The sequence below is a fragment of the Chiloscyllium punctatum genome, chromosome 8 (genome assembly GCF_047496795.1).
Source record: "Chiloscyllium punctatum isolate Juve2018m chromosome 8, sChiPun1.3, whole genome shotgun sequence".
In the NCBI taxonomy this organism is placed as follows: domain Eukaryota; kingdom Metazoa; phylum Chordata; class Chondrichthyes; order Orectolobiformes; family Hemiscylliidae; genus Chiloscyllium; species Chiloscyllium punctatum.
Genome location: NC_092746.1, coordinates 23,265,545 through 23,290,074, shown reverse-complemented (window position 1 = coordinate 23,290,074; position 24,530 = coordinate 23,265,545). Strand labels below are relative to the sequence as shown.

Below are 24,530 nucleotides of genomic sequence, written 5' to 3'. Positions count from 1 at the left end.
TAAATGACAAAAAACAGCGGACCCAGCACCGATCCTTGTGGCACTCCACTGGTCACAGGCCTCCACCACCACCCTGTCTTCTACATTCGAGCCCATTCTGTATCCAAATGGCTAGTTCTCCCTGTAATTCCATGTGAGGTAACCTTGCTAATCAGTCTACTATGAGGACCCTTGTCGAATGCCTGACTGAAGTCCACATAGATCAAATTCTCCACTCTGCCCTCATCAATCCTCTTTGTTACTTCTTCAAAGATCTCAGTCAAGTTCGTGAGATATGATTTCCCATGCACAAAGCCACGGTGACTATCCCTAATAAGTCCTTACATTTCCAAACACATGCAAATCCTGTCCCTCAGGATTCCATTCAACAACCTGCCTGTCAGGCTCACCAGTCTGTAGTTCCCTGGCTTTTCCTTACCACCTTTCTTAAATAGTGGTACCACAGTAGCCAACTTCCAGTCTTCTGACACCTCACCTGTGACTATTGATGATACAAATATCTCAGTAACAGGCCTAGCAATCACTTCCCTGGCTTCCCACAGAGTTCCAGGGTACACCTGATCAGGTCCTGGGGATTTATCCACCTTTATGAGTTTCAAGACATCCAGCACTTCCCTCCTCTGTAACGTGGACATTTTTCAAGATGACACCATCCATTTGCCCACATTCTATAATCTTCCATGTCCTTCTCCACAGTAAACACTCTTGCAAAATACTCGTTTAATATCTCCCCCACCTTGTGCTGTTCCACACACAAGCTGCCTTGCTGATCTTTGAGCGGCCCTACTCTCTCCCTAGTTTTCCCTTTGTCCTTAATGAACAGATCTTAAAGCAAATTTCCCAACAATTATTCGATTACAGCGATGCTATTCGACTAATTTTGAGAGCTGTTTGAAGCTGTATAAGAGAAAATAAAAAGTCCTAATTGATACAGCAACCCTGGATATGCATTAGTGCATCAGAACTGAGATGGCTACAAAATGACACGTTGTAGTGAAAGTTTGAAATTAAGTAACCCTTGCACAATAACTTTGATGAAGTCTATGCCTCAGTGAAATGGTTCACAGTAATGCAGAATATCCTTAATGATTGACTCATTTATGAAAATTGGAGGGATAGATCAGTTGAATGGCACTAGGATTGTTCAAACAGATCTTCAGATAAAACAAAGTCCGTGCTATCCTACTCCAGAGGTGTGTCATAACATGTTTGAACAGGTTGTTTAAAAATATCTTTGTTGAACTGACAAAAACTACATTTGAGGCAAATAGAAATTGGTTGTGTGCTTTGCTGAGTTGCCATAATCCTTGTGTCAATGATGTCCTCACAATGGTGATAGTTTGGGAAATCCTGGGATGGAGGAATGTTAATTTATGTTAAATCAGGTTAGGGCATGGCTTGGAGATGAGGTGTTTCCCCAATATTAAAGTTCTTGTCTTACTAGAAGTCAAAATGTAGGACCGTGATGAAGTGATTACATTGAATACTGTAAACGATTCACTAAAATTTGTGTCCAGTAGCAGTGATTGAAGATATAGATATTAGTCAAATGACAAAGGCACCAATGAGTTACCCTACTTGGAACAGTTTTTGAAATGGTGCAGTTAAACCCACTCAGAAAATAACCAGTAGTCCACTACATTCCTGAATTGAGCCTTGTATATGATCAAGAGCCCTTGTGGTGAAATTAGAGACTTGCTGAAGCTTTTACCCTCCTTTTGGTAGTTATATTGATATGATTGGTACAATCAGGTCCTGATCAGTTGGGCCATCAAGATGCTAATGGTGACAATTTTGGACACCATGGTGCTATTGATATCAGGGAGATAAGTGAGCTTCCCTTTGTTAGAGCAGGTTACCTGTCATTCATGATATGAGCTTATCCCTCACTATATTGCTAAATGCGATAGCTAATAAATAGTTTAACATGTTTCCATATTCTCATAGTCTGATTGGGAAAGTCAACCAAGACTACACTTCCAGATACAATAAATGAAAAAATTTAGATGTAGGGTCAGGACAGAACAGATTTAAAATGTGAACATAAATAAAGATAGATAAATAGAGTCATACAGATGTACAGCATGCAAACAGACCCTTCGGTCCAACCTGTCCATGCCGACCAGATATCCCAACCCAATCCAGTGCCACCTGCCAGCACCCAGCCTATATCCCTCCAAACCCTTCCTATTCAGATACCCATCCAAATGCCTCTTAAATGCTGCAATTGTACCAGCCTCCACCACATCCTCTGGCAGCTCATTCCATACACATACCAACCTCTGCGTGAAAAGGTTGCCCCTTATGTCTCCTTTATATCTTTCCCCTCTCACCCTAAACCTATGCCCTCTAGTTCTGGACTCCCAGACCCCAAGGAAAAGACTTTGTCTATTTATCCCATCCATGCCTCTCAATTTTGTAAACCTCTATAAGGTCACCCTTCACCTCCGACGCTCCAGGAAAAACAGCCCCAGCCTGTTCAGCCTCTCCCTACAGCTCAAATCCTCCAACCCTGGCAACATCCTAGTAAATCTTTTCTGAACCCTTTCAAGTTTCACAACATCTTTCTGATAGGAAGGAGACCAGAATTGCACGCAATATTCTAGATAAAGTCACATTGTGAATATCAAGTACGTTATTTATTTAACTGCTAAATAAGATTTTAATCCACCGATGAAAAAGTAAACAACTGATTCAAATAGTATTTATTAGTACTTTGCTACTGCCATGTCTCCCCTTATTCCCAGAACCTGCATCATGTTAAAGACCAGAGGAACACAATTCACAAGTCCTTTAAAGTCATTGTTATCAAGCAATAGATTCAAGGGATTGTCATCTAATCAGGATTTATTTAAGCATAAACTTACCTCATCCTTTGAAAATGCAAAAATATAAGACAGCTTTTTTCCCCATCCAACTTCATACAGGAGTGGTTTATCACAGACATTTTCACAGGGATCACAATGCAACCATCTCTTCTGGGAGTTTGAGTATACCTCAGTCCATACATGATCTGAAAAGACAACGAATATCAAGTTACATTATCAAAACTAGCCTTCTGCTTACAGCTGCAATAACAAACTGAACTAGGTGAAAGGACTTTCGAATATTCCTGTTGTTTTCTTACTTCACACGTCCAATATTGTGGATGACCCCACCTCCGCAGTTCATTCGGAACAATGCCAAAAAGAACCTATCAACTACACCTGATTGAATTTAAATTGCAGTTAAAGCAGTTAGCTATTGAGCAATTATTTTATATTATCAGATTTTGGTTAATTTTACAAAAGGCTGATGCCAGGGATTGGAGTGCATTAGAATTTGCAAGTATTTGTGTAGTTTTATTCTCAAAATCTTTAAAAATATGTAATTAACATAGCCATGAATTAAACACAGTTTTAACTCAGAGGCAAACATGCTGAGTCAAAGTTGAATGGACATAAAAAAAAACCCATAACCAAATAAAGAATATAACAATTGGCATTAGACATTTATGCATAGGACATTTGTTTTTTTAGGAATGGTATCAGGTAAATCCAAAGGCAAGTCTATGAATAGAAGAAAGTGTGACAACATTACACATTATGGGAAAGAAGGGTGATTAGCAAAAAAAAAATCCATTTTCTCGGCACAGACTACAGCAAGATTAAGAAATGAGGAAAGTAGTGATTATGTTACAAGTCCATTTATTGGAAAGGTTAGAAATTAATTTTGAGGGTGTGGTGTAACTGTAACAATGTTATAATTAACTCTACATTAGCATAAATGATAACAGATGTTTGAGCTCTCTCTTTATTTTAGCAAGTAAATGTATATTTTTCAGCAAAATATGTATACAAAAGCTTGAAATGGCATGATGTTATGCAGAAAAGTGAAACATTATGTTTATCCTGTTCTGCCATAAATTAACTGTCTGAATGTTAGAAAACCACTACTCAGTTATTCTGATAATTTCTTGAAATTAGTACAAAATAGCTGTCATTTTGAAAAGTAAACACCATCTTCACTATTAAATTTGCACTTTACAAATACACAGTATTTTACCTGTTGTACACCAAACATATCTGGCTTCAAATCCCATGGCTCTGCAGCAAAGTGTGAAACAGTTGGCCCACTCTCCACAACGTCCCCTCCTGGTTTCCAATAACTTCTCAGCATGATTATACCTACATATTTGAGAGCATAAAAGACAAAGTTAACGTACTGTCAAACTTGTGTAAACAAATTTGACTGAGAATAAACTTTCAAAAAAATATTTTCACGTACACAAAAGCAGATTACAGAGGAACCTCATTATCTAAAGGACACTGGCAGGGAATATTTTGTTCAGTTAATTGAATACCAGATAACCAAATGCCAGGTAACATAGTTTAGCCCATCACCGGGACCTTGTGATCTTGCCGGATAATCCAATATTCAGATAATCATATGCCAGATAATCGAGGTTCCTCTGGATAACAAAAGTGAACGGTTAGAATTATTTCAACTTCCTGAAAATGGTGGCACATTGTGTCTATATTACTAGAGTGATCCAACATCAGTACAGTCAACGTAAATCAACATTCAATTTACTATGTGGGAAAAGCACAAGTAGTAAAATCAAAATCAACATGTAGCATGAGCAACTAATCTTCTGCAAATATTCTCTTTTTATGTACATTGTTCTGCTGTCCTTCCTGATCCTGCCTCTTCTTATAAAACTTCCTTGCCGCTGTTCATGGCTCCATCTTTAGCCTTACTATTTTAGTCTTGATTCCTAATTACAAGGAGGCCAATTCTAGTCATTTTCATACATCCATCCATTATTTCATTTCACATTTCAAACCCTGAATAAAATCCCTCCAAGTCATTAACTTCCAACTGTCTTGCCTTTGGTTAGGCCAGTTTTGGAATACTGTCTGCAATTCTGGTCTCCCTCCTATCAAAAGGATGTTATGAAACTTGGAAGGGTTCAGAAAAGATTATAAGAATGTTGCTAGGGTTGGAGGATTTGAGCTATTGGGAGAGGCCAAATAGGCTGGGGCTCTTTTCCCTGGAGCATTAGAAGCTGAGGGTGACCTTATAAAATCATGAAAGGCATGGATATGGTAAGTAGGCAAGGTCTTTTCCCTGGAGTGGGGGAGGCGAAGAGAAGGGAGTTCAGAACTTGAGGACATAGGTTTAGGGCGAGAGGGGAAAGATTTAAAAGGGATCTAAGGGGCAGCTTTTTCATGCAGAGGGTGGTGAATGTCTGAAATGAGCTGCCAGAGGAAGTAATGGAGGCTGATACAATTGCAACATTTAAAAGGCATCTGCATGGATATATGAATAGGAAGGGTTTAAAGGATATGGGCCAAATGTTTCTGTATTGTACATCTTTATAACTCTAGTTCCTCCATTAGGAATGATACTCCTGGAGTTGATGTATTCTCATTTACTTCCTTGCCTACTCCATTAATCCTATCACTCTCCTTTACCAGTCCCAATGATACTCTTTGCTCAAGAAAATTCCTGGTTAGCCAGTCAAGCTCAAGGGTTGCAGATTTCAATTTATCTTGCACACAACTAGTTTGATCATTCATCGAGAGATCTGTCTAGGCCATATCATGCGTTAGTGTTCCGTTGCCTTCACCAAAATCTAAGCACCATATATCATGGTGAAGTGTAAACATCCACCTGACTTTTCTCCACCAGTAACAACTGTCCTCTTAAACCCATCGCTCCCTGCCCTTTCAACAAATAGAACTTAGATTTATTTATAACTAAGATCAAGATCATCTACTCAGCTGCCTTCAGCACAATCAACCTTCCCATTACCAACAAAGCTTAAATTTTCTATAGATCCCCATCCTGAACATGTCCATCATTAGTTTTTCTCCAGTCTTCCTTAGCATCTTTTGGAGAGTACTGCCTTTCTGCGGAATCCACCCGACGCTTTCCTGAATTGGGGACCATTCCTGAATTTAAATAGCCAACAGCATAAACAGTCTGCTCATCTTTCACAGCATCACCTTCCCACACATTTCTATTATTGTCACCTCTTCCTCAAAAAAAGGTTAGTCCTCAGTTCATGTAAATTAGATGGAAGAAGGTTTGAGTGAAGCACTAATGGTGACATGTTAGTGAAGTGGTGAGTTTCTGTGCTGGTAAACAATTCTACGTAATCCTATTCCAGCATCCCTCTCCCACTGTGCATTGTTATGGGATGGAGTTTTCTCTGCTTTGTTCAATTCAAACTTATTTAATCATAGTTACAACACCTCATGTGGTAATTCAACTCCAACTCCATTATTCCTGAATCAATTTCTCATATACAGCCAATTCTTGCAACAGGCCCCAATAAAAATTCTAATGCCTCATTACTTTGAGCTGAATAAAACTATTACCAATCTCAACATCCTCGACTCCGAGCTGAGCTTCTGATCACATATTTTCTTCAGCACGGGGACTACTGAGTCATCCATAGTTATTCCCACTGCTGCTGCAACACTCATCCATTGTTTTTCACTTCCAAACTTGACAACTGCAAGCCTTGTCTCGTTGAACTCCCAAATTCCACCTTCCATAAAACTACATTTCATTCATTATTATACTACGAGTATAATAAGCTGCATCAAGTTCCTCTTCCCCATCCCCCCCAGGCTTGCTGACCTATCAATACCTCGACTCCAAAATGATTACGTTCAAATCCATTCAAGGTCTCCCTCCTTCAGCCCTACAACCTTAAGAACGTGATATTCCTCAATTTCTGGTATCTCAGCCCATGACATTGCTTTCTTTTCACCTGCATGGACTTTATTTTCTATCTCCCACTTCATGGATTTGGTTTGTGAATTTAGGGAACTCTGGAAGATCAAAAGCAATGTGTTCACCATTTCTGTAACAATCTCGTTAACAGCCTAGAATGTAGATAACAAGCTACGGGTGCTTATTGATAAGTTCACAATGAAGTAGCTTTGAAGTGGAAGTCAAAATTTAGAAATTCTATAGTAGACACGCTGGAATTGTGGTTCATGTTTGCATTTGGGCCGAAGGGCCTGTTTCCACACTGTAGGTAATCTAATCTAATCTAATTTTATTTGTGATACGAACAATTCTGTAGTTAGCTACAAGCTAATTTAATTGGGAAAATAGAGCACAACTGCTGTTGGAAACAATGATGCTTAACCCAATTAAATGCCAATTGCTTAAAAGCAGTTAATTCTTGGCCCACTTTAAAAGGCACTGAGAACAGGACAGAATAAAAACAAAAATCAAAATTACAGCACAGGAACAGGCCCTTCGGCCCTCCAAGCCTGCGCAATCCAGATCCTCTCTTTAAACCTGTTGCCTATTTTCTAAAGGATTTGTATCCCTCTGCTCCCTGCCTATTCATGTCTATGTTTAGAGACATCTTAAATGACACTTTCATGCCTGCATCTACCACCTCTCCTGGTAGAAGTTTTGGGCACCCACCATCCTTTGCATAAAGAACTTTCTTTGCACATCTTCCTTAAACTTTTCCTCTCTCATCTTGAACCTGTGACTCCTAGTAATTGAGTCCCCCACTGTGGGGAAAAGCTTCTTGTTATCCACCCTGTCTACACCGCTCATGATTGTGTAGATCCCAACCAGGTTCCCCACCCCCCAACCTCCATATTTCTAAGGAAAATAATCTTAATCTACTCAATCTCTCTCGATAGCTAACGCCCTTCATACCAGGCAACATCCTGGTGAACCGCCTCTGCACCCTCTCCAAAGCATCCACATCCTTTTGGTAATGTGGTGACCAGAACTGTACGCAGTATTCCAAATGTGGCTGAACCAAAGTCCTCTACAACTGTAATATGACCTGCCAACTCATACTCAATAACCCGGCAATGAAGTAAAGCATTAGTAATATCACTTAAATTTGACTGCTTATATACAGTCCTAAAACAACAGTGCAAATACAATCAGAAACATAATATTCAATTCAATGTTGTGAAATGATACTCTTTGAAGCAAGAGTTTTTAAAAATTTCTTCATGGGATATGGGTGCTGCCGATTAAGCCAACATTTATTGCCTATTCTTAGTTGCCCTGGAGGTGATGAGAGTTCTCCTTTTGAATCTCTGCAGTCCATTTGCTGTGGGGAGACTGTGTGTTTTTAGGGAAGGAATTCCAATATTTTGACAACTCGGCAGCATGGTGGCTCAGTGGTTAGCACTGCTACTTCACGGTGCTAGGGACCAGTGTTTGATTCCAACCTGGGGTGACTGTCTGTGTAGAGTTTACACATTTTCCCAGTGTCTGCATGAGTTTCCTCTGGGTGCTCTGGTTTCCTCCCACAATCCAAAGATGTGCAGATTAGGTGAATTGGCCAAGCTAAATAGCCCATAGTATTCAGGAATGTGTAGGTTAGGTGCAATAGTCAGGGGTAAACATAGGGTAAGGTATTGGTCTAGGTGGGTTACTGAGGGTTGGTGTGGACTTGTTGGGCCAAAGGGCCTGTTTCTACACTGTAGGGATTCTAAGTTCTATTCAGACTTAACTTCTAACACTGAAAGAATTATGATATTTCCAAAGCAGAATGGCGAGTGGCTTGAAAGAGAACTTGCAGGCAAGTAGTGATCTCATATCTGCTGCCTTTGTCCTTGTAGACGTTAGTGGTCGTGAGTTTGGCAGGTACTAAGGAATGCTGATGAATTTCTGCAATACCTCTTGTAGATACTACACAGTACTGCTACTCAGCTCAGTATTGGAGGGAGTGACTGGCACTGTATCCACAAACATTCAATCAGATTGCTGGGTCTTGGATAGCACATTAAAAACCCAGAAAAGGAAGTGGGCATCAGGGACAAGATGATTAGGCCAAGGAGAAGACAAGGGACAGCAAAGTTTGTAACCATCAGACTCAACAGAGGGCAGTCTCAGACAACAGCGACAATAGAAGATAGTTTCTCTGAAAAATGTTTGCCTTTTTCAATGTCAAACAAACAAACAAACACGAATAAAACAATATCTTGAGCAACTAACAAGTAATGAGGGTATTTTGGATCTAGCTTTGTGGAAGAGACCACATAATAAGTAATTTCACTAGTAACAATTCCTTAGTGAAGAATGATTGACATGTGATGAATTTCATAGAATTTTAGTATGATGTGGTTGAGACAAAAATTAAAGGTCTGGGATTCAAACAAAGCTGATTACAGAGGAGCGAGGGAAAACTGGGCAATATAGATTTGGAAACTGGATTAAAAGATAATGACATTTAAGCAGTAAATAAATCATTCATAATTTTTAAATAAACATATTCATTTAATGGAAGAAAAAAATCCATGGGCAAAAAGTGGTACAATCAGGACCAGCTAGGAGAAGAGTAGTTTTAGTTTAAATGAGCCTTACAATATTGTTACAAAGTGCAATAAATTTGAAGACTGCAAATTTTAACAAAAATAGCACGTTCAAGTAACACTCAGAGGAAACAGATTGAAAGCAAATTATGCAGTATTTTGAAAAGATCATGAGTTTTTACAATATAGAAAAGATTAGCGAAAATGTGGGTTCCTTAGAGACAAATACTGGAAGTATTTATAACAGGAAGTAAATGGTAGACATTAAGTATTTTATATCCTTTTTCATACCAGAAGACTCAAAGACATAATCAAGGGTACAGTGCCAGGAATGCATTTTGTAAACTGTTATGAGTTTTTTGAGAACAAACAGGGATAAAAGCTGATAAATCATTATAGACTGACAGCCTACATTCCATAGTTTTAAAAGCAACGACTTCAGTTTTAATGAATACATTGGTCCTAATCTTGAATTGCCTAGATTCTAGAACAGGTTCACTAGATGGGAAGATAGCAAAACAGCTGACAAAGATTACAGAGGTTCAAGAACATAGGTGACCACACCTTCAAAGGATAACAGGGACAGGAAATAAGTGCTAGCTTTGTCAGTAATGGCCGCATCCTGTGAACAAAAATTTAATCTCACTATTTAGGTCATCATCTGTAGGAAGTGTGTGTAAATACAGCAAACCTTGTTTTAACCAGCACTCAAGGAACCAGCAAAAATTACCTGGAATACCGGACATTTACTACATTATGATGATCCAAGTAGTCAGTTTATGGTCTGAATGAGAAGGATTTCTGCTGATAAGTTTTATTTAAATGTTTTATACTGTAAAAAAGTATGTATACTCCCTGTATTACCCTTTCCTTAGAATGTTTACATGGACCTTTTGATCAACTGGAATATTCAATCAACCAGTAAACTTCTGGTCCCATAGGTGCCAGTTAATAAAAAACTTATCATAGTTTGTTAGGGACAGTCCCAAGTCCAATAAGGCAAGATCTCATTTCTGAACTAACTACCTGTTCCCAGACCTGTTGAGTATTTTCAGAAGTTTCTGCTTTTATTTCAGATTCCCAGATGTTGTGTTGTAATGAAATTGCTGGTGGGTGAAACTCCAAGATTGTAATTATTTCAAAGACAAACCTACTTAAAAGCAGTGTGCAATACAGTGGAAAAGGTTTGCGTGTCTTATTTCTGAAACTACTGGGACTTACTTATATTCTAATCAAATAATCAAGGAATACAATAGATTCAGGAAGGGTAGCAAACTGCTTTTATTGTGAAAACAATCCATTCAAAAAAAGGTTCTTATTCCTCTCCCTAATATAAATAAGAACAAATGGAAACCGATTAATACTTGAAGCCAAATTTACATTTAAGAATTATTACTTGCTGCACTTTTTAGCTGAAGATTTGAATGGCAAGGAAGGCATTTTATAAAATTAATATCCAATGTGCCCTAAACAAAGTACAAAGTACACAGTGTCTCAGTCAGCTAAATGATTATAGTACACAAATCTGAAAGTGAATTCTGCTGGTTGAATTATGTTATTCTTCTACACAAACCTTACTTTATAGAGATGTGTACCTTGGAAATCGATTGGAGGTGTGACATTTATTGCAAAGATGATTTTCAACTCTTTGAGCACCCCATCTTAGATCTTCACTGGACGGTGAAAGTGAACCTGATGCCTGTGTTGCTCCTCCACAATTGTTACAGGGCAAAGCATCTACCCATTGGAAAAAGTCCTGTTTAAACCACTGCAGAAGCTCCAATAACAGAAAATCTTCCAGCTTTACTGTGGCCCCTAGACGATAGATAGATATTAAATTTATATGGGTTCTTCTGTAACCTCAATATTTTACAAGATAGCTCTACAGCAAGAATCAAGATTGGCTACAGGAGACACTAGGAAGAGGGCTCCCTGCAAAGTAAATCAGAGTTATGGCAGAAAGCAGAATTACCACATAGTGCTCCTCTTGCTGGTCCATGACAAATCAAGAAAACAACAATACCAAGCAGATAGCCAAATGTAATCCATGCAATTGCTTATCACACAGACAGGTAGATTCCCGGAAACAATGCCTTCGAAAAAAATTCATAAAAAAACAACACCTAGGTTAAGGTACACTTTCACAATACCTTTCTTTTCCTCTCAGGCTATGACTGAGCTAGAATAATTAGCTTCTCCGTTTCATTTAAGAAATTAGATAAGATTAAAAGTCCTTGGAAATGATTTAGTGCCAATATTGGCATAAATTTGTCAATATTTCATAGATTTTCTACACTATCACACTTTGGTGTGGCAAGAAGGTGTGCACTCTCATGACTCTGAAAGTGAAACTTGTAACAGCATAAATTCTAGACACGACCATCCAAACTACATAGGACCAAAAGTAGAAATCTGGAGAAAATCAGTTTACCAGTCTACCATTAGGGGGTTGAGATTCAGGCTAATGACATGTAGAAGGATTTTTTTTTAAAAAAGCGCTTCTTCCTACTGAAAGATATTGGAAACAAGTTGTGCCTGTTACAGACTTACAAATATGATCAACTGCAGAATATTATTAAATGCAGCAAAATCATACTGTTTCTCTGAAATATCATGCCTTTAGATAGACAGCAGTGGAAAAATGAAAAGAAAAAAGTGATTATCAAAATTGAAGGCCAGGCAACTAATGGTGCAGTAGCAGCTTTGATCTGAAATTGGTTAAGACCAAAAGAGTAATGGCGAGCATGAAAGAAAGTATACAATGATGTCCACCAGGGGTCAGCAACTGGACCACTTCTTAACAAATTATCTACAGTTAGGCAAATAGGTCTGAATTTAAAACATCACATTTGGCACAATGCTCAAAAATATAGCAAATAGTAAAAGGGGGAGAGCAAGAGATTCCAACAAGCTAGGCACAATAATGTAATGAGGAGAAACATGACTGAAGTGGCCTCACAGGCCACAAATTATATTCAGAAAAGTGGCTCTCCAACACACAAGGTCAATTAGGGACAGAAAACATATGCTGACTTAACTATGCATGCTGTCATCCAAAGAATGAATTATAAAAAGTAAAGTAACAGACAGCAGAAATAAGACACTCACTTTGTGGAGTTTTACTGAGCAAAACGAAATGGCAAAATAAGCTCAACCGTATAATTTTAACATGAAAAGAGCAAAAATACCTGGTTTGTATTTTTTCTATCTTCAAAGATTAGTGCAACTTGAGAAGGATGGTTTTAAAAAGCCTATAGATCTTGCCTTTAATACCAAAATAAACAGTACAAAAAGCAAACATTTTATGCTCAATCTTAATGAAACATTGCTCAGGCTCAACAGACACCCAGAATGGAGGGTGGGGTGTTTTATTGTACAAGGAGAGGTTGGATAGTTGCAGGCTGCATCCTTTGGAATTTCAAAGAACAAGAGGTGATCATATTTAAGCACATAAAACCCAAAAGGACTTGAGGGGGTTGATACTGAAAGGATGTGACCCCTTGTGGGAGAAAAAGGGAGGTAAATTTTATTCTATTAAGTCTCCCATTAAAGATGGAGATCAGGAGGAACCCTCCGAGGGTTGGGCGATTTGGAACTTGCTTCCCCAGAGAGCTGAGGTAGGGTCATTGAATACTTTTAAAGCACAGGTAGCCAAATTCCTGGTTAACACCGGAGTCAAAGACATGCAAGCACTCCCAAGGTTGTACCATCAGCACACCAAGCACAGCACTGACTTCTGGTTCCAGATGTTCCTACCATACATAGGCCTCAAACACAAAAAAAAGAGGAGGATACTGCTCCTGCTCCTAATTCATATGTTTAGATTTAATCTAATTCTTGTTATTGACACCTTAGACGGGGGTGCAGAGGAGATTTCCTAAAATGCTACAGGGGATAAAGGACTTTGGTGAAATGGACAGAGTAAACCAGGTAAGGTTGCTCTAAATAGAGCAGAAATGTTATGTTTAAGAGATTATTAAATAGTCCTGATAGTGTCAACAAAGAGAGACTCTATCCAGTGATAGATGGATTAAAATATCTAATTAAACAGATTTAAAATAATTGGTGCAAGTATTAGAAACTTTCTTAAAAAAACAATTTGGAATACCCTATCATATGGAAGCAAATTTACTTATAACCTTCAAAATGTAAATGTATAAATTTGCAGAGCTACGAGGAGGGAGTACTAATTGGAGAGCTAATTCAAAGAGTTGACATAGATAAATTGGGCCAGTTGGCCCTCACCTGTGTTGGATTATAAATCTCAATTCAGATAAAAGGAGTTTAACACCAAAATAATTAGATTGGTCTTGAATATATTATAAAATATGCATCCCAGTGCCAATAAATGAGCACATTCCATCATTTTGTTTCGTAAAATCATACACTAATGAATTAAATACACATTCAGGAAGGGGAAAACGACTTCTCTTAAATACAACCAATTTTACAAAACATTTAACAGAGAAACAAGACAGAGATTGTACAATCAAATACCTTAAATTCACTTGCCCATTTGGAAACCTTGGGATAGAAAACTGACATCCCAAGTGGCTGAATATCCCAGTGATGTTAAAAGGTGGCAGCCATGGAAACAGTGGATGTGTACTTTGTCAACTTCCAAACTTCTGGAGATTTTGGATGTCCCAGCAGGTTGGAGGGTGGCAAATATAACTTGACATTTAAAAAATAAAGGAAGAAAACTAGGTATTGTAGGTAGGTTAGCCTAACCTCAGTGTAAGGGAAAATGCTGGAGTATTATAACAGTGATACTTAGAAAATATCGACAGGATTACACAAAGTCAACAGGGTTTATAAAATGGAAATCAGGTTTGACAAGACTTGCTTAAGGATGTAACTAGAAGTCGATGCAAGGGGAGACCATAAGAAATAGGAAAAGGAGGCGGCTATTCATCTGTTCAAGTTCACTTTGCCATTCATTAGGAGCATGGCTGATCTGACTTTCCTCATTGTCACTTTCCTATATTTTCCCTATTACCCTTGGTCCCCTTGTTAAACAAGAATCTATCAGAGTGTTAAATATACAGAAGGACTCTGGCCCCAAGATGTTTTAGAGTTATACAGCACAGAAGTAGACCCTGTGGTCCAATTTGTCAGTGTTGCCCAGACATCTCAATCTGACCTGGTCAGATTTGCCAGCATTTGACCCATATCCCTCCTAACCCTTCCTATTCATCTACTCATCAAGATGCCTTTTAAATATTGTAATTGTACCAGCCTCCGCCACTTCCTCTGGCAGCTAGTTCCATACATTCACCACTCTCTGCATTACCCCTTAGGTTTAGGGTGAAAAGGGAAAAGATTTTAAAAAGGACTAATGTCCTCTAGTTTTGGACTCCCCACCCAAGAAGAAAAAAAAAGACCTCGTCTATTCCTACCAATGTTCTTCATGATTTGAAAAACCTCTATAAAGGTCACCCCTCAGCCTCAGACGCTCCAAGGGAAAAAAAAACAAACCACCCTACTCAGCCTCTACCTATAACTCAAACCCTCCAGTCCCAGCAATATCTTGGTAAATCCTTTCTGCACCCTTCCATGTAAAACAACATCCTTCCTATAGAAGGGCGGTCAGAATTGAAAGCAGTATTCCCAAAGTGGCCTCACCAATTTCCTGTACAACTGCAACATGACACCCCAACACTTATACCAAAGTGTTCTGACCAATGAAGGCAAGTGTGCCAATTGCTTTCCTCCCCACCCAATCTATCTGTGACTCCATGTTCAAGAAACTATACACCTGCACCCCTAGGTCCCTTTGTTCAGCAATACTAGCCAGAGTCCTGTTTGCCATTCCAAAATGTAACAGCTCACATTTATCTAAGTTAAACTAAATTTGCCACTCTGTGGCCCATTGGTCCCTCTGATCAAGGTCCCATTGTAATCTGAGAATCTTCTTCACTGTCCACAACACCACCTATTTTGGTGTTACCTGCAAATTTACTAGCCACACCTCCCATATTTACATCCAAATCATTTATATAAATGATGAAAAGCAGTGGACGCAGCACCAATCGTTGTGGCACACTGCTGGTCATAGTCCTCCAGTCCAAAAAACAAACCTCTACTATCATGCTAGTTTTGTACACAATTGATTATCTCCAAGAATCCCATGTGATCTACATGCTTTGATGCAGTCCATAGAGACAAGATCTCCTGGCCTGCCTTCAATTTTCTTTGTCACCTCTTCAAAAAAAAAACTGAGACATGATTTCATACACACAAAGCCATGCTGACATCCCTAATCTATCCTTGCCTTTCTGAATGCACATAAATCCTGCCCCTCAGAACCCCTCTAACAGTTTAACCACCATTGACTCCAGGCTCACCAGTCTATAGTTCTGGCTTTTCTGTGGCAAAGAATTCCAAAGAGACTCAACATTCAGAGAAGAAATTCCTCCTCATCTCAGTCTTACATTGACAGCCCTTTGACCCTAGACTCTCCATGACAGGAAACATTCTCACAGCATTAACCATTTCAAGCCCCTTAAGGTTCAATGCTATATGCTTCAATGAGATCACCTCTCATTCTTCAAAACTCCAGTGGGTACAGTCCCAATCTGTGTAGCCTATACTCATAGACAATCCCTCTATTCAAAAGGATCATTCTAGTAATTTTATTGACAGATTGCCTCCAATGAAATAATGTCTTTCCTTAAACAAAAAGGGAACCAAAACTGCTCAATACTCCACATTTGGTCTCACAAACACCTTGTATAGTTCCAGTAAAATCTCTCTACTTATATTCCAACTTCCCTGGAAATAAGGACCAGCATTCCATTAGCTTTCTCTGCATTCAGCACAAGTACTCCCAAGTCCCTTTGTTTTTCACCTTTTTACAGATTTTCTCCATTTAAGTGGCACCGTTCTTTTGTTCTCGCTTCCAAAATGAACAATTTCACATTTTCGTACATTATGCGCCATTTACCAAGTTTTTGCCCACATAACTTATCAACTGCTAGTATCCCTCCTGTAATATGTCTTTCTATTGGTTTTTTGGTGTTGTCAGCAAATTTGGCTACAGTACATTCACTTCCTTCCTCCAAGTCATTAATATTGTAAACAGATGCATTCCTAGCACTGATGACTGTGCAGCCCCACTGGTATAGGTCACCAACCTGGAAAAGAACCTCTTATTTCCACTTGCTGTCTCCTGCCCATTAACCAATATACTGTCTCCAACACCATAGGCTCTTACAACTTATCTTTTTGTGAAGTATCTTGTTGAACGGCTTTTGGAATTAAAAATACAACACATCTACTCGTTCTCCTCCATCCATTCTGGTCGAGAGACTCAAAAAATAAAGGCTAATAAATTAAACACACACTATTTCCTTTTCATGACGCCATGCTGGCTCTGCTTGTGTTATGATTTTCCAAATGCTGTATTACTCCCTTAATAGTGGAGTCCAATACTTTCCAATAATCAGCAAACAGATGCCTGCCTCCCTCTTGAATATCGGTGGCACATTGGCAGTTTTCCAATCCTCTGGTAGTTCCCCAGAATCCAATGATTTTTCAACACCAATGCATCCTCAACGCCATAACTACCACTTCTACATCCTAGGATGCAAATCATCAGTGCCACTAGATTTATCTGCCTTTACTCCCTTAGAAGGTAGAGGCAGTACAATGTGGATAAATAGTAGGGAAAACACTTGCAGAATATTATTTAAATCATGACAGATTGGCACAGGTAAATGTCTAAAGCCGCCTGAATGTCCTGTATAAAAAAAGTCATTGAAAGCAAGCATAAAAAAAAAGGTACAGCGAACAGCTAGGAAAGCACATGCCTCTATCCCAAGAGGGTTTAAGTACAGGAGCAATGACAACTTACTACCACTGTACAGGGTTTTGGTGAGACAACACTTGTCTATGTGTAGTTTTGGTCTCATCTATTAAAATATATACTTGCCATAGCGGAAGAGCAGTGAAGATTCACCAGACTGATAATTGGGAAGGCATTTTATCATATGTAGAGAGATTGGATCGACAGGGACAGTATTCACCGGAATTTTAAATTAAAATTCTAACAGGGCTGAACAGTTTGGATGCAGGGATGATGTTACCCCAGGTTAGGGAAGGCAGAACAAGGAGTCACCGTCTCAGTGTATACAGTAGATCACTTTGAACGAAGGAGGAGGAGAAATTGCTCCACTCACTGTCGTAAGCTCATGAAATTTTCTGCTCCAGAAGTATGTGGTAACCAAGTCACTGAATTCATTTAAGTAGATTGATTTTGGAAGCTAGAAATCTCAAGGGGTGAGAGTAGAGTGTGACAATATGACAGTGAGATACAGGATCATCATGTTGATCAGTAGAGTTAGCCCTTATTTTCTATGTTTCTTTCACAGCACAGAAACATTATTTTATAGTAATCACCTCAGAATGGATTGAATCATTTACGTATGGCCCAAAAGTAAAAACAGACATAACTTGGTGATTGACACACTTAGGACAAGCAGTAAAATGGTCACACAGATGATGCATGCTGGACTGTTAAAACACTGCATACTGTAACAGTAACATCAAGACAGAAGAATGGTATGTAGTAGGTAATTCAGCCCTCAAGCCTGCTCCACCACTCTAATATCATAGTTGATGCAATTCTGGCCTCAATTCCACTTTGTCTCTATCAACCCCTACCCAACAAGCATGAAAATATTTACTGACCCAGTCTCCATTCTTTGCAGAAAATAATTCTACAAAATATGCATCAGTAAGCACTTTGCAATTAAGATTAAACGGTGTTTATTTGAGACTGCCATTTTTCAATCAATTGTTACAGTCAGTTTTAAAATATGAAATCTTGTCAAAAATCTTTAACCTATAAATTCAGGGTTCTAAACTCTTATTTTAAAAAGTTATAAAGACTCTACTGGAATTGTAATAGTCATTTTCACATATGTTTTCCAATATAGAGATACATTTGCAGAAGTAGACTCCCAAACACTCCCTTCTAGCTCAAAGAATGTGGCACGGTACAGGAGTCATTCTTTCACTCAACCACAAGAAAAAAAAAAGGATAAAGTTGGACTTTATTTTAAAACAGAACATACCTGAATCCAATTTTATGGCATGCAACAGCTTTTCATTAGCTCTTTTCCTCAGTTCCTGAGAAGGAATACAGGCCAGGGCTTTTCTTTGCAATGTAGTGTCCTCATACGTTAAGACGTCCTGAAAATGTGTTTGTAAAGTTGCCAAGAAACTCCTTGATGATGGCTTTAGGGATACAAGTAAAATTTTTTAAAAAATTTATCTTGTATTCAAAATGCTATCAAACATGCAAATTAACTAATTTTAATTTTAAATTACTTTGTACACATTTTTCACTTTATTATTTTGAGTTTTGTCAAACACCCATCTTTTCAGACTTGCCATAATCATTGAGATAGCACTGATGTCACAAATGGCATTCTCTACAGCTGAGTATAGTATACTATTCTTCCATCCCTTTCTCTCTATAACTTTTGACAACCATCTTTCAAGAGATATCAGTTACCACAGCAATAGGGTTTCACTGACTTAAGAGGTCTAGATCAATAGTCACTAAGAGAACACATAATGAAAGTGAATACATAATGAAAGTGAGACTTAGCAGAGCAATTTCATAGATTTTACTTTACAGATGATTTACAAAGCATTCAGTTTTGCTAAATGACTCCTCAACTAGTGATTTTAAGTTATTCCATTAGTTTGTTCTAAACTATTCTAGCCATGTTTAATAATTTTGTTTAAAGATCTTACCACAGTCACTGGCCTCAATAGCGGAGAAGGAATTTCATTAAAAAATGGCATAGCACGGAAGGACGCTCCAGGCTCTCTTGGCTGGGCTTGGGCAGCTGCAGAAAGTGGTTGCGATATAGATTTATCAACAGTTGTCCTACGATTTCTTTCAGCAGCAATTAAGTCTCTTACTTTTTGCAGCTTTTCCACTGAACCATTTTTAGGAAAGACAAGATGGGTTTCCTCCTGCAGATTGAAAGATCATAAATAAATTTAATTTATAGCATGTTTCATAGGAATTCATTTTTTTGTTAAATGACAGTATTGTCATATACTAACTTACATAATTTGGATATTTATTCAAACCAATTAAGAGTACACAAACACAAGACAGTTCCCCACTTCCCCTTGAAGATTATCCCTTATGAAAACAAATATCAGTCAATGTATTGGACAGTAACTAATTACGGATTTTAAAAGCTTGCAATTTCAAAGTCATTCTCATTCCTTACAAAAATCTTCTATCGCATTAATATATTTATTCTGAATAAAAGAACATTATACTCAAAAGCACAATGCATAATGTATTTATGTTCTTGTCTTCTGTTAGAGTTTTGCAGTCCATTCCTGTCAGTTCACTTGCTACTGTGACTATACCATGACTAGTCCAATTTAAGCCATTTTCAAATTCAAGTTTCAAATGCTTTGTTCAGAACTGTACAAAGACTGATGCAGAAAGTTCACGTGAAGAAGTCTCAGAAATGCCTTACTCTGTCCTTCGTTACCATTTGTTAATGTGCGAGTAGGCCTAGACCAAAATGCAAATAAAGTCAGAGCTGTACAGCACAGAAACCAACCCTTCGATCGAAGCCAACCAGATTTTCTAAATTAATCTAGCCTTATTCGCCAACATTTGCCCTCTTAAACCTTCCTACTCATGTATCCATCCAGATGCTTTGTATTGTGTTGTATTACAATTATATTGTAATTGTACCAGCCTCCACCACTTCCTCTGATAGCTCATCCTGCATGAACCATCCTCTTTAAAAAGTTGCCCCACAGGTCCCTTTTAAATCTCTCCCCTCACCTTAAACGTATGCCCTCTAGTTTTAGATTCCCCTACTCTGGGAAAAAGACCTTGGCTAATCACCCTATCCGTGCCCCTCATTTTATAAACCTCTATAAGATCACCTCTCAGCCTCAGGCACTCCAGAGAGAATTGCTGTAGCCTATCCAACATGTCCTTGTAGCTCAAACCCACCAACCCTGGCAACATCCCTGTATATCTTTTCTGAACCCTTTCAAGTTTCACAACATCTTTCCTATAGCAGGGACACCAGAATTGCATGCAGCATTCCAAAATTGGCCTAATCAATGTCCTTGTTATAGAGAATGAAAAATTGAAATCACAGGTGCAATCTGAAATAACTCCATGGCAGCTGGTATGCTGCCACCAAGTCACCCTTTACTGACATGAGAAAAGTCCTTGACACTGAGCCAGCTCCCTCAGTGACAGAATGTCTGATAATCCTCTTTATCTGTCAGCTAGTGATTCCCGACTGCGGCTGTTAATCTGGTCCAATCAGGAAGCTTATTCTAGGAGGTCCACCTGGCTGACTTTGTTACAATCACTACATCCCTCCCCAAGTTAGGGGACACTGGCCCAGTTCTTTTTTTTGTAGCTCCTGCTGGGGCTTTTACGCAATAGGTCAGGTTCCTCAGACACGGGTGGCATGTAATGCATAATAAGTCACCTCTCACACCCACAGTATCTCAGAAATTCATTCTCTTCTTCAGGCTGCAAAAGGCGATGGAAAGTGAGTACCTACTGGTTCCGCCAGCTTTTGAATGTTCCGAGGAGCTCGGCATGTTTTGCTCCTGCTTTGTTTGCAGCTTTCACGTGGTCCACATGCTTTTTCAGGATCACCACATCTACATCACTGGACCAGACCTCACATCAACAATGCCTCTGGTACAAGTCTACAAGTTCTCTATCTCATTTTAGGTCTCTTGCAGCTTTTTAGCTGCCTCGAGCTCACATACTAGCAACAACTCCAATGGCTTGTAGCCCAGATCCTGAAGAAAATATTCCACATCTCAGTTACATCATCTTGACCTACTCCTGCTAGCTTAGTGTACTGCATCCTTAATAATACCTATTTTATTTAAGAAATTATTAGCTTTAATTAAAAAGTATTACCGCACCTCTTGAAATCCCATTTCAAAGAGACACTCAACAGCTCCCTTAACAGGAAGCAGTCTGTTTGAAAAAGTTTGATTCCCAATCTTAATTGATTTGTACTTGTCTTCATTCGGGTTCCTGTTAAAGAGAGAGAATATCATGTGACAAGCTACAGGAAGTATTGAATATGTACGTTCCTAATTTGAATAATGAATTATTTTTCAAAGTGATCAAATATCACTTATTCTCCTTTTGTGGAGAATGTTTCATGGTATTTGGTGCCAGAATGTGTCATATTTATCCAATAACCAGCTTCCTTTTAAAGGCTACTGCTCAGGTCCAGTATTCCCTGTGGGAATATTACCAATGTCTTAGCTCAGAAATGGTTATCATTCATTTTGACAATTTCTCTAGATTAACAGTAGTCTGCCTTCTTTTGGCAAGAGTATCTCCCCCACCCCCTCCCCGTAGAAGGGGGCAGCAGGAACCAATTTCTGCATTGTCTTGCATTTTGTTTTCAAGTCGTGTCAATTGTGATTCCTTGATGTTTTATGAAAGTACATCATTTGGAATGTGGTGGATGCAACAAACTGGCTCTTTTGTGGTGTGGCTCACTGTAAACTGGATAATATGCTGTTTGAAAAAATGCCTTGAAATGCATAATGCATTAGATAATTCATAAGAAAGACAAAATATCTAATGGGAAGGGAGACTTTTAGCAATTTGTTTTCACTTGCTCTCTCAAATTGGCCAGAAAAACTGTAATGAGCCTTCAAGGCAGAGATATGTTAGGTACTAACCAAGCAGCTTCCTATAAAGATGAAAGATGGGGCATTCAAAGTTATTGCTGTCTGGATGATAAAAGAAATAGTGGTTAAAAGGGAAAAGGTTTATCACAAATGCCAGCTAGGAAATAAAATTAAAATTGGATGAATATGGGCAGTAGAAGGGAAAAATAAAAAAAATCTAAGAAAGGCAAAATAGATAAAAAGGTTAGCAATTAACAAATTAAATTTTAAAAAATTGTATCAACATACTACAATGATCCTAGCTGAAGGTTATACTGGATAAAACAGATCCAAGAATGAAATTTGGCTTGAAAGATCAAAAGGTTTATTTTTGCAGTAGCTTACCATGGCGCAGTCACTTGAACATATTCACTCAAAGCCGTCAAGGTTCTTTTAATAAAAGAACTCAAACTTATTAAAATAAAATACCTATAAAACAACTTATTTTAAAAGTTAACATAAACAGCAAAACAACACTTCAAAGTTTGCCAGCTATTATTTACAGATATTCACCGTTTAATATAACCCCTAGCCTAACTATTTTCTTAGCTAACTCACTCCCTCCAGTTCTGATGGCCCAGGGGCTTCTCTCCAGCTTCAATGATAATACTAAAACTCCGAATGCTTGGAGACGTCACAAAATAAAAGTCAATCATTCTGCTGTGATGAAACTGAAGTCTGATACTTCTGAACTCAACTTAAACCCAAGCACTAGTTCTTCCAGATCATTTGCTTTCCTGCACGTCATAAACTCATCAGTGTTGACACCTCAAAAAGTAACATCACTGGTATCAGGCTTGGCACTTACTAAGCCACATGCTTCCTTAAAAATTCTACTTAGATCGCTTTTGCAAATGACTTTCTGACTTCTCAAAAAAAAACCAAACAGAACTGAAACCCAAATCCATTTGCCTCTACTTTAAGAATTCAAATTTCCAATTGGTAAAAGTGCACAATATTTTTTTTAAAAAAGCCAGTTGAAGAAATTATAAATTGGTTAAGGAGGGATAAAGTTGAAATGAGGCACACTCAAAAGAAAGGGATAACATTAAACTCGGAGTGAGAGGGCAGTCGAGATGCTGAATTAAGAAAAAAAACATAACTAAATAAGTTGGCAAAGTTACGGAGACAACAAAAGCTCTGATCACAATCAATTCCTCTTTGGATATGAAAGTACTGGCAGAAGGTTAAATGTTATGACTGTCACCTCTTGGTTCAACAACATTTGGGGAGAAACCTGGTTACTGCATCAGTGGTAGGAAAGCTAATAGAGACAATTCTCAAGACAAAATCAAAGCTAACTAAACTGGACTGAGTTACTTGACGAACTAACAAAGGACTGATGAAGCTGATGCGACATATGAACTTTCAAAAAGGCATTTGATAAAGAATTATCTAATAGACCTGCTTGGAAAATATAACTACACAGAATAAAGGGACAATGAATATAGGTTTGCTCATTGAGCTGGAAGGTTCATTTCCAGATGTTTTGTCTCCCTACTAGGTAACACCATCAGTTGGCGTCCAGACGAAGCACTGTTGATAATTCCTCCTTTCTATTTATATGTTTGAGTTTCTTTGGGGCGATGTCATTTCCTGTGGTGACGCCATTTCCTGTTCTTTTTCTCAGGGGGTGGTGGATGGGGTCTAACTCAATGTTTTTGTTGATAGAGTTCCAGTTGGAATGTCATGCTTCTAGGAATTCTCGTGTGTCTTTGTTTGGCTCGTCCTAGGATGCATGTGTTGTCCCAGTCGAAGAGGTGTCCTTCCTCATCCATATGTAAGAAAACTAGTGAATGAGTGGCTAGTTGATGTTCATGTACCCTGGTGGTTAGTTTTCTGCCTGTTTGTACAATGTAGCGTTTGTTACAGTCTTTGCATAGTATTTTGTATGAACATCAAACTAGCCACAAAACGACATGACCGTCTCTCACTAGTATCCTTACATACAGATAAGGAAGGACACCACTTCGATTGGGACAACACATCCATCCTAGGACAAGCCAAACAGAGACACGCACGAGAATTCCTCGAAGCATGGCATTCCAACCGGAACTCTATTAACAAACACATAAGAGTTTGACCCCATCTACCACCCCCTGAGAAAAAGAACAGGAAATGACATCACCACAGGAAATGAAGTCACAAGAAGTGACATCACCAACCCAAATAAACCCAAACATCTAAATAGAAAGCAGGAATTAACAACAGAGCTTCGGCCGGAGGCCCACTGATGGTGTTGCCCAGTATGGTGACAAAACATCTGGAAAATGAACCTTCCAGCTCAGTGAGCAAACCTACATCCAGAATTTCAAACTGAGCTACAAATCTTCTCAAAACTCACAAACGGGACAATGATAACTTGAATATGAAATTGGTTAAGAGATAGCAGGCAAAGACTGAGTTACTTTTCTGATCGAAGGAACCATGCAGGAGGGTGCCTAACCACTCACCTCTCCACACTAGGGTCAGTATTAGGACTGCCACTTTTTGTCATTTGCATAAATAACAATTTTGATGTTT

At 38.6% G+C, this 24,530-nt stretch overlaps 1 protein-coding gene across 2 annotated transcripts in view; it reads right to left on the bottom strand.

Annotated features, from left to right (window-relative positions):
• The window catches only part of ngly1 (N-glycanase 1), a 38,413-nt gene that overhangs the window by 12,314 nt on the left and 1,569 nt on the right, over positions 1-24,530 (bottom strand). For both annotated transcript variants that reach the window (XM_072575236.1, XM_072575234.1), the window contains exons 2-7: positions 21,243-21,357; positions 19,059-19,283; positions 18,371-18,533; positions 10,889-11,108; positions 4,045-4,166; positions 2,868-3,013 (exon numbers count right to left, since the gene is read on the bottom strand). In XM_072575236.1, the coding sequence (XP_072431337.1) occupies positions 2,868-3,013; positions 4,045-4,166; positions 10,889-11,108; positions 18,371-18,533; positions 19,059-19,283; positions 21,243-21,357 (991 nt within the window). The remainder of the gene's footprint in view (positions 1-2,867; positions 3,014-4,044; positions 4,167-10,888; positions 11,109-18,370; positions 18,534-19,058; positions 19,284-21,242; positions 21,358-24,530) is intronic.